The sequence below is a fragment of the Ceratosolen solmsi genome, unplaced genomic scaffold (genome assembly GCF_000503995.2).
Source record: "Ceratosolen solmsi marchali unplaced genomic scaffold, CerSol_1.0 scaffold47, whole genome shotgun sequence".
NCBI lineage: Eukaryota > Metazoa > Arthropoda > Insecta > Hymenoptera > Agaonidae > Ceratosolen > Ceratosolen solmsi.
The window spans coordinates 4,851,681-4,863,888 of NW_011948419.1; the positions used below are offsets into that span (position 1 = coordinate 4,851,681).

Genomic DNA, 12,208 nt, shown 5'->3' on the forward strand with positions numbered 1-12,208 from the left:
CAGCAGGAACTGTTGAAACATCGGCGAAGCTCATCGTTAAAAGTAAGAATTAAATTCAAATCTTAAATTGCTATGAGAATTTGAAATGAATGTTTATTCTTTTGACGAAGCACCGATAATTTAAGGTTAATAAATAAGAAAGTCTTAAAAAGACATTAAAATCTTTTATTTTTGTTTACAATATATTAAATGTTTACTACCATAACTTGCAATACTCATGTTTAGTGCTGCTTTTTAACAAACATTTGCAGTTATCTAATCCATTCAACTTCTGCAAGTCGGGTAGTTTTTTTTTTTACTAACAAACAAAATGATTTATAACGTAGAGAAACAGCAATTTCATAAAACGAAGGTGGTGCTGATAAATTCATAAACATAAATATAATACAAGGTGTACGAAGAAGGTGTAAAATCGCTTAAAATATTGTGTTTTATGTTCGAAGTATTTTAATAGTGTATTTTTATAAAATAATAATCAAACGAATTTTGATGAATATTCTTAAATCAATTGTTAAAATAAGAATAATTAACATATACAAACCTTTAGCTATTAAGAATATCATTGTTATTTTTGTCAAATTCTTAAATGAAATTATATTTTGTTCATGACAATACATAAATCTGTAAACACCGCCAATATGATAAAATACAAATATTACCTAAATATTATATGATTTAGAGACCATTTCTAATATTTTACTAATAAATTATTTATTGTACGATGAAAATCTAATAAAAATCTATAAAATATAATATTTTTCTTGTTAATGAAAAACTTGTATTGATATTTGTTATTAAATTATTATCATTAGTATTACTATTTATAAGAAAATTAATCCGATCAACGCATTAACATCAATTAAGAATTAAAAATATTAAACACTTTTAAATAAAAATATATAGATCCAAAAAAATTCGAATTTTATAATTGAAAGTAAATATTTAAAAAGCTACAAATCTAATAAACCGACCGTTTTAGATTCCATTCGTTAAATTATTTTAAATTCCCCAAAATCGCTATGAAGCTTAAAAACTCCTGTCTTCCAAAAGTTGTAGCATCAATATTTTTCAAGATAGTTATTTTTATCGTGACAATAAAATAGTTTTTTATTTACGAACAATGACTTATCATTGTTGACTATCAACAGTACGTAAATATCAACGTAAATATCAATTATGCGGACAAAAAAAAAACTAGCAATAACTAAACATAGATAGAAATTAAAGTATGCAATGTTGTATTTTTTGTAATCTTTTTGGATTAACATTGAAATATCACGAGCCACAATGCCAGTTATTTCTCGCATTTTAACCAAACCGTGCCGTGTGCACTCGGCACTAGACTCTTTAAGTTATTTCTGCGTTCGTGACGTGTATTACATTACCAGACTATATTTGGCCTGACTATAGGAACTCTGAAAAAAGCGAAAGAAATAGATAACGCAAGATGGGCGGAAGGAGGGAGCAAGAGAGGTCAAGCAAGAGATTACCAGATAAATAAATAGTGATTTTAATTGCAAAATTTGGTGGATACCAAAGTAAAAAAAGACAGATAAAGATGAAAAATGAAAGAACATTTCTTTCTATGTACTTTAAAAAATTATCTGAAAACCTGAAACATTATTCGAGCAAGTATTTCTTCACGTATTTTTTCATCGTATACCACCCAGTCACTCTACTATTTGTACATAAAGGATTTACTTATGAGGCCATATTTTAATTGCAAATGTTATACAAATTTTTTCGAGTTACTATTTCACATGTTTGTAAAACGATATATTTTTAGAGAACAATATTAATTTACATATGTAGCAAAATAAAATAAATAAAGATAAAACTTTGTATGTTTAATAACTCAGACACTTTTTTTAAGAAAATATTTTGGACTTAGCTTGTGTAAAGTTATGGTTTTAATACCTTATTTGCTTTTTCGAATTTAAAGTATTTTCACGCTTTGAATATACTATTTAAATAATAAAGATTTTAAATAAATTATTTATTATTTATATAAAATATAAAACAAAATTGCGAGTTTTAGTAATATTAAAATAACAACCATGAAAAATGGAAGATTAAGAAATAATTTTTAGTGGAATACACGCTTATTTATATTGAAAATAATTACACCTTTTAAACGAAATAAGCGTAAAATAAAGTCTTATTGTATTCAAATATTTTTAATAAAGATATATATATATATAAATTTCTAATTATAATATTCCTTTTGAAAATTATAGTGTATAAATAAAACTTAATACGCTAATATAATCGTCATACATACTTTCGATTAATATTTTTCCAAAATAGGAATAAATGCTGAGATATTGTTATTTTTTCTTCAACTCGTAATCTATTCTAAGACTTTTGCACACGTTTAAATAAATTCAATAAATATTTTCCTACAAATATTATAAATAAATTTGATTAGATGTCGATTAAAATATTTGCGTGATAAACTTAATCATTATTACTATATTTTATTAAAGAGAAGAACATATTAAAATAGTTTTTAATGTCTTATAATAGAATGCTTATAAATATTTAAATAAAAATCAATGAATGAGAAATATAAAGGATTGCCGAATAAGCTGTTATATTATATATTATGGTTTAGTGAACATTCAGCTTTGAATAAATTCGACCATCCCACCAAGCATTTAAGAATTGAAAGCTTAAGCCACTGTCAAAGGTTCGTCTGCGTACATTGGAGTTAAAAAACATTAATGATTCATCCACAGTCTTTGTCATATACCACTACTGCCTCCATAATTATCATCGGCATCTCTAGATTGTTGAATTTTGGTGGATATACCTACTCGTCGACTAAAAAGAAACGACGACGCAGCAAAACGAAGAATCTAAAAATAGTATTTCTGCCATCGCAATGGTGATTCAGGCTTCCTGAAATATCATCATAACAAGAGTCAGTGTACTTTCAAAATTCTGCTTATTTCTAGTTATCGGCAAGTCGCATCCGAGGTCCGCGTCCAAACTCATAACGCTATGCTTAACACAATTGTGAAAAACTCTTAATTCGAATAGAGCATATAAACTTTTCTTCTCCACATAGAAAACTTTAGGTACTTGAAAAATTAACTTTCAAAAGCTATAGTTATATAAAAGGATTAAATGAAGCAATTAATAAAAATATATCATAAGAATGTGGTCATACTTTATTGATATACAACACGATATATACTGGATCATTTTCTCTATTATAAATCTGGAAACTTAAAATAAAAATATAAAAAATTCTAACGAATTAAGCAACATTCACGTATTAAAAGAAAAAAAAATGGATAAAAATACTTATGAACTCTAATCTTATAACTCTTCCACTATCGATATAGTGACGCTGAAAGTTATACATATATATATTTTGTAATTTTCAATTAAAAGCATATCAACTATTTATATATATATGTATATATAGATATATAACAACAATTTTAAGCGTTATTTACAAATAAAATTTTTAACAATCTTATTAAAATATTTTCTTCTAAATATTATTGCGAAAGTATCAAGCACAACATTCTTTTAAGACGCATATTTTATAAAAATTTCAACATCAAAATATAGTTGAAATAATATATATTAATTTAATTATCAATATAAACCACCTTCGTCACTTTTGTATCACAGATGCATTTATTTCTAATATACAAAATAATGGCCACTCTTCAAAAGAACTTAATAATTATTTTTTATGTTTATAAAAACAAAAATTAAATTGAACTATATAAATACATAATGCTTATATAGTATGCACATATAATATTTTAAAAATAAAAATTTCTGTAAAACAAAAATATTATTTTAAATATTGTGAAATATTCCCATTTGGTTAATGTTTAAATAAATATTAAATAGTCCAATATTCCATATAGTTTCATGCAGATTAAATTGTAGCTGACTTATTATGACCATATATTATTTTAATCATAATATTTCATTTCAATATTCAACAAATTTGTAATTAATAAATTATATAGCTATATTTAATTTGATAAATAATGTACTAAATTTTAAATTAATTTTATATAATCCTTAAAAAAAAGAAAAAGAAATGTGGATAAAATTTTACCATTGACATAAATATAACAATTAATTTTTATAACAATATATTTTTAAAGGTCCTCTATTTAGTAAAGTAATAAGTTAAAAATGTTCGATTGAAGGCGGCCATTCAATTTGTCAAAACAATAATAATTAATACATTTTTTGAACATATGCACTTCATCATACAACTGTTATCACTGATAATAAAAATATATCACCACAAAAAGATCTTTTTTATATCAACAAAGTTCTAATTAATATAATCTACTTTTCAACTACTCTGTAACTGTTTTTGAAGCAAAATAGATGAAAAGTGAGTTATATTTTCAAGAATCTACACTCATGCAACTTTTCTATCTTCGTGTCCCAAACTCAACTGAATAACTATGAACGAGCGTGAAAAGTAAGTAAGCAAACTTCAATGCATTGTGGCGCACCACATCACACGAGCACAAAATCCCCACCACAGGCAGGTTCCGCGTTTATATTTCTTCACTTCTTATATATTCAGCCAAATTTATTTTTATGCATAGCTTATTGCAAGTTAAATTTAATTATGCTTGATAATGTTGAATGTAAAATTCAAACATTTAAACATTTTCAAACTAATTTTCAAAATTATATCCTTTTAATTTTTTATAAATGGCTATTTTTTTCTTATATGAGAAAAATAAAATTTAAAAAGTATAAATTAAAAATTAATATAAATTTATTTATTGATAATAATGCATCAATTTTGTTTATTAATTTAAATAAAATAAAATTCGAGAAATTCCCACATGTAAATTTATAAAAGTATAAAAAAATCCAACTGAAAGTATAATATTTTTTAAGTTATATTGTATCGAAATAATTTATTGTTTAAACGTTACTTTCTGAAAATTTAATAAATCTTGCATTTCATACTCACATCTGTCGAGTCATAACTGAATTTTCGCCATATTTCATTATTTCGCGTTATTTTGAACTTCGATAAATAAATCTATAACTAACGGAATTTTAAATTCTTGAATAAAATTGTACTTGTTTTATTTGAATTTTTTTACATTATATTATTTTTACATTTTATATACAAATATAAATTAGGATCCGATTTTATTTAATCGGTCTATTTATAACGAAGAAAACGGTACAGCAACTTATAAAAACTTATGATATGATTAAAAAACAAATTTTAAATTATTTAAAATTTTAATTTTATATATAATGTCAGTTAATAATTGTTATATGCAAATACGTAAAGTTTGCATTTCTCACTGTAAGTTTTCATTAATGTGTTAGATAAACTAAATTTACTTGCTAATTATATTCTTAATTAGTTTATAATAATAATTTTATAAATGAAAAATTAAGAAAATATAAATATAGACTCTTGTATTTCTTTTACAAAATATTGTAAAGAACATTTAGACTATAAATTTACACAACTAAAATTCTTTATTTTTTATTTTATACACCTTAAATATAACTTTTAAATAGCTATGATAGAGCTTATCAAAATTCTTAGAAATATTAAAAATATTCAAATTTTTAATTTTTATAGTTTAAATTCTACAATTTATTTTTTATGAATTTTATTTCAAAATTTTAATACAGAATTTATTGTTATTAGAATTCATATTTTAATTTATTTTACTGTTTCTATTAGTCAATATTATTTCGAAAATAATCATTAATATTATTTATGCTGTTAAAAAAATATATAAATTTCCCTAACTGTTTAACATATATGAACAGGTTGATGTTAAGGAAAATTTTTGTAAAGAAAAATTATTATTTAGAAAAAAATATTCGGTAGTCAGAAATAATATGTTTGGAAATATTATTTTTAAATCACTTTTTACCTTCACAATATTATTTTTATTTTTAAAATATAATTAGTGAGAAGGCTAGATTTTAATTTCATAATAAACGAATCTTAAAGTAAATATGTTTAGTTAATATTTACCTTTCTAATGAACAACATTGTGAAATTTAATTTGAATTTGATAAATATTATAGATACATTTAAAAAGAAAAGATAAAACAGTGTTTCCTGTTATTATTTATTTGAATATTTTATTAATATGTATCATTAATAAAATTAATTTTTTTAATGATTATGATTTCTAATTTAACACAAAGATATAAAATCATTTATTTTCAAAAATAAATTTTGATATAACCCAAAAGTAATCTTAAAATTATATTAATCGCATGCAGCTAGTAGATCAAGGCCATTTTTTGTGTCTATAATTAATAAAATATATTTTAAAATCAAATAGGAGCATACAAGTAATATATCTAGCTTGCATCGTAATAATTTACTTTACATTTCGCCAAAATGACTACACCTCTGCCAATTTTGTATTACGATTTATGAGAATAATTTCTTATTTGAACAATAAATAGTATTTTATTTGTAATATTATTTTAAAGTATATTAAATTTCATTTAAAAAATGGACATAATTTACTTATACTTTAATTAACACAAAAATTCTAATAATAATTATTAATAATATAATGCTAATAATTTAACAAATAATTGTATTATAAAAGTTTACTCATTAGAAATAACTAAATTTAATTTTTTAGTCAAATTTAATTACTTTAATTAATTACAAGTTCTAAGAATATTAAAAAAAAGTCTTGTATTATAAGTATATTATCATTGATCAACTTTATTTTTTATCGTAATATTATAACGAAAAATAAATTAAAATAATATCTAACAATAATTATAAAAATTAATATATATAGTGCATCTAATTGTATTTATATATTATTATGTAAACTTTTCAGGTACTTATATTAATATAAAAATTATTTTTTATAAATACACGATTGATTTTTAATTTTATCATATGTAAAGAAAAATTATTACCTCTTCATGAAAATTGATTATTGTTTTTTCAATAAGCTATCTTTTTGAATTAATAAAGTATCATGTATATTTTTATATATACGAGTCCTTAATTTTATAAATATTATAGTTATTTATAAATAGTATAGTTATAAAAAAATTGATGAAATATTACAAAAATATTAAAATTGAACATTTTTCTTTCCATAGTTTTTATCTTTGTGTTATTGAATTAAAATTTGCCTTTAATATTTATTAGTTTCAAAATGCCATAAAATATTGTATTAGTAATATTGATAATATATATATTCTAATATTAGCCCATAATAATACTTTCTATTTTGGCTATACGTAATGTTTTATATTGTTTATAAATTCGATTTTCTCCCTTGAATAATAGTTAAATTAATCTTACTATATACATAATATTATATATAATTAATAGCACTTGCTATATTAAAAACATACTGTAAAGTTTTTTATCTATACTTGAGTCTTACTACTTATAATCAATATAAACTTAGATTTTACTATTAATTCATTAAAATTTTGTATTTTTATCATACCTATAAAATTATAATGAAAATTTGGAAACTGATGAAAAAGGATTCAAATAAACATCAAATATTTACATTACTACCTGTTTTTCAACCATTTTATACACATTCGCATATTAACTCATTTTTTTTAATTTTATAAACAATATTATTTGTTATTTCGTTCTCATTATAAACTTAATGGGAATAAATATCCACTTTAATAACGTAAAATTAATCTAAAATAATACATAATTTCTAAATTTTTACAGCATGGATTTGTCCATAAAATAAGAATAATCTATATGCATCTTCTTAACCTTAAAAAAATATTATTATTGAATTAAAAATTTTCTTTTTCAATGAATATTTCAGTTGAATGAACTTCAGTAAGTACTCCGTTTAACTACCGTGTATTAAGTAGTATTTTTTATACGAAAATTAATTTCTTTCTCATTTTTAAATTGAATTTTTAATATAATTTTGTTCAATAAAATGTAATATATATACGCTTTTTATATTCGGATGATGTTATAGAATATTGTGTTACATACGGATCGACATTGATTTACTTATGCCTAAACTTTTGCTTAAATACGTCTTAATATCAGAAACCTTTTTTTTTAAATGTTTATATATTAAAAATGATTGTTTACTTAGTTCAATTTAAAAAGAATAATAAATAAATAAGAGCAAGCTCTTAAATTTATTTATTTATATTTCAAAAACATATATAGAATATACATTCGTATATTGAACATAACTCTAAATATAAAACTTAATATTAATTCTAAAGCATGTAATAAATACTAAAAAAATTTTAATCTTAAATTTTAATCTATAAATTTACATATACACATTTATTATCAAACTAAAGAGCATACTTCATTTTTTAATAGTTCAATATATATAAAATTAGAAATATAATAAAAATTTAGTTAGAATGCAACTTGCTTATTTATCCTTTATATTATTTATTACTTAAAATTGATTATTTTCTGAGTTTTAATATAAATAATGTATTTACAGAAAGGAAAAGTGTATATTATCAAAGTTCCATTCCGGACACCGATAATCTAAAAGGTCCTGATATAAAACGGATAGACAAACCAAAATTTGGTTCACGAGTTGAACAACTATCAGTAACGGAAGTATCCAAAGATATTATTGAATTAGATGAAGAAGGAATTCCAATAGACAGACCATTACAACCGGGAGATGAAACTTTACCTTGGAGAAAAGGTCGAGTATATCACAGACCACGTCCATTACACTCAGCTCCATGGAGAAAAATAAAACTACGTTCACGTGATACATCTCTTGATAAGCTATTAGAACGTGCAGAAATTGAAATAATTAAGCCATGGACAGAAGAAGAAGTAATATTAAAAAAAGCGCCTCATGTATATAAGGAGATTCCAAAAGAAAAATTAGAAGAAGTTGAATTACGACCAGCTAAAATCGAAAAGAGAGAGATTCAAAAAGAAATCCTAGAAAGCGTTGAATTAAAGCATATACCAAAAGAAATAACTAGACAAGAAGCTATATTAGATAAACTCTTAGCTCAAGAAGATATTACTGAATTATATACAGAAGAAGAAGATGGAATATTTCTTGATATCTCTATTAAAGTTGAAGAAGAAAAATCATGGAAAGATGAAAAAATTAAGCTCAGACCATCTAAACCAATAAAACAATCGAAAATAAAAGCAACATTACAAGACGTGTTATTAAAACCAACAAAACATGAAAAGCAAGATATTAAAAAACCGAAATTACAGAAAATAGAACTTCGACATATTATCAAAAATGAAGGAGAATCAGAATTATATGAGAAACATGATTATGAAACAGTAAATAAATATGATGATATTCAAGAAACTTTAAAAATTAAGCCATGGACAGAAGAAATTATTAATTTGAAAAAAACGGTAATAGATAAAGAAGAAACTGTTAAGGAAAAATTAGAAAAAGTAAACTTAAAAAAAACTATACCACAAAAATTTATAATTACCAAAGCAAAACTAGATACAATTGACTTAAAACCAATTGTAAAAATAAATGATTCAGTATCGACAGAAAACACTTTCAGTGAACAATATAGTGTTACAGAAGATACACAATTTTTAAATACAAAAAAAGAAACTGAAACATCTACTAAAATTAATAAACAATGTTATCCACACGAAAACGAACAGAGTATAAAACCCTGGGTTGAAGAATCTATCGCGTTAAAACCTGTTCAACGTGATTTAAAACCGGCATCTCAAGAAGAGAGAGAATCAATAACAGAAAAACATATCAGTTTGATCCCTAAAGAATCTCTAGGAACATCAAAAACTTCGCTTAAAACAGTAGAAACATCAAAAGACGTAATTCTTAAAGAAAAAGATATTAAAGAAAAGACTGTATTCAGAAAACAGACACAAAAAGTAAAATACGATAAAATATCATACCAGGAACTCGAAGATAAACAAATACTGAAAACGGAACACACTATTCAAGAAGAAAAAATAGAAATGGAAAGTGATGCAATTAAAGAAAAACCCACATTTTGGAGACATGGACAAAAAACAACATACTATGATATTCAAGATCAAGTCATGGGAGAATCACAAATTTTAAAAATGGAACAAAATATTATTGAACAAAAAACAATAAGAAGGCAATCTAAAGATGAGGAAAGTACGAAAATATGCCAGCAACAAAGGAAACAAACAAAAATAAAAATAGATACAATTGGAAAATCAACAGCAGAACTTTACATAGAAGATGAAAAATCGAGTCCTGAATTAAGTCCTGTGAAACTTCCAGAAAATTTAGTAGAGGAGCAATCGGTAGAAGAAACTCATTTACCTTGGCTAAGAGGTAAAAAGAAACCAAAAAAAGTTGAAGAAATTGAAACAAAACCTGAAGATATTCGGTCTGTTGTTCTGAAAACAACGAAACGCAGAATAAAACCCGAAGACAAAAAAGAAATAGAAGAAATTAAATTGAAACCCACTGAAAAAATGACTAAACCTACGAAATCAAAAGACGACATTCCTTTGAAACCTGTTAAACAAACAACATCAGATGAAATTAGTAAAGAAATAGGAAAGGATACAGAAGATGTAGAAATGCAAGATGATAAAGTTGTGGAAGAGGAAAAAATAGAAGAAACAACAATATCATGGAGAGTTGGAAAGAAAAAGCCTGAAAAACGAACAGTAAAGGAAAATATAGAGGATAAGAAAACATTGGATAGATTTGGAAAATCAACAGCGGAACTTTACATAGAAGATGAAAAATCGAGTCCTGCATTAAGTCCTGTGAAGCTTCCAGAAAATGAAGTAGAGGAGCAATCGGTAGAAGAAACTCATTTACCTTGGCTAAGAGGTAAAAAGAAACCAAAAAAAGTTGAAGAAATTGAAACAAAACCTGAAGATATTCGGTCTGTTGTTCTGAAAACAACGAAACGCAGAATAAAACCCGAAGACAAAAAAGAAATAGAAGAAATTAAATTGAAACCCACTGAAAAAATGACTAAACCTACGAAATCAAAAGACGACATTCCTTTGAAACCTGTTAAACAAACAACATCAGATGAAATTAGTAAAAAAATAGGAAAGGATACAGAAGATGTAGAAATGCAAGATGATAAAGTTGTGGAAGAGGAAAAAATAGAAGAAACAACAATATCATGGAGAGTTGGAAAGAAAAAGCCTGAAAAACGAACAGTAAAGGAAAATATAGAGGATAAGAAAACATTGGATAGATTTGGAAAATCAACAGCGGAACTTTACATAGAAGATGAAAAATCGAGTCCTGCATTAAGTCCTGTGAAGCTTCCAGAAAATGAAGTAGAGGAGCAATCGGTAGAAGAAACTCATTTACCTTGGCTAAGAGGTAAAAAGAAACCAAAAAAAGTTGAAGAAATTGAAACAAAACCTGAAGATATTCGGTCTGTTGTTCTGAAAACAACGAAAAGCAGAATAAAACCCGAAGACAAAAAAGAAATAGAAGAAATTAAATTGAAACCCACTGAAAAAATGACTAAACCTACGAAATCAAAAGACGACATTCCTTTGAAACCTGTTAAACAAACAACATCAGATGAAATTAGTAAAAAAATAGGAAAGGATACAGAAGATGTAGAAATGCAAGATGATAAAGTTGTGGAAGAGGAAAAAATAGAAGAAACAACAATATCATGGAGAGTTGGAAAGAAAAAGCCTGAAAAACGAACAGTAAAGGAAAATATAGAGGATAAGAAAACATTGGATAGATTTGGAAAATCAACAGCGGAACTTTACATAGAAGATGAAAAATCGAGTCCTGCATTAAGTCCTGTGAAGCTTCCAGAAAATGAAGTAGAGGAGCAATCGGTAGAAGAAACTCATTTACCTTGGCTAAGAGGTAAAAAGAAACCAAAAAAAGTTGAAGAAATTGAAACAAAACCTGAAGATATTCGGTCTGTTGTTCTGAAAACAACGAAAAGCAGAATAAAACCCGAAGACAAAAAAGAAATAGAAGAAATTAAATTGAAACCCACTGAAAAAATGACTAAACCTACGAAATCAAAAGACGACATTCCTTTGAAACCTGTTAAACAAACAACATCAGATGAAATTAGTAAAAAAATAGGAAAGGATACAGAAGATGTAGAAATGCAAGATGATAAAGTTGTGGAAGAGGAAAAAATAGAAGAAACAACAATATCATGGAGAGTTGGAAAGAAAAAGCCTGAAAAACGAACAGTAAAGGAAAATATAGAGGATAAGAAA

At 24.4% G+C, this 12,208-nt stretch overlaps 1 protein-coding gene across 1 annotated transcript in view; it reads left to right on the forward strand.

The window, feature by feature from the left end:
• The window catches only part of LOC105360800 (titin), a 39,398-nt gene extending 29,439 nt beyond the window's left edge, over positions 1-9,959 (forward strand). Inside the window, 4 exon segments of the mRNA XM_011497800.1 lie at positions 1-42; positions 8,472-9,415; positions 9,641-9,874; positions 9,948-9,959. The exon segment at positions 1-42 is cut by the window's left edge and continues 12 nt beyond it. Coding sequence (XP_011496102.1) covers positions 1-42; positions 8,472-9,415; positions 9,641-9,874; positions 9,948-9,959 — 1,232 coding nt within the window.
• Positions 9,960-12,208: the final 2,249 nt, after the last annotated feature.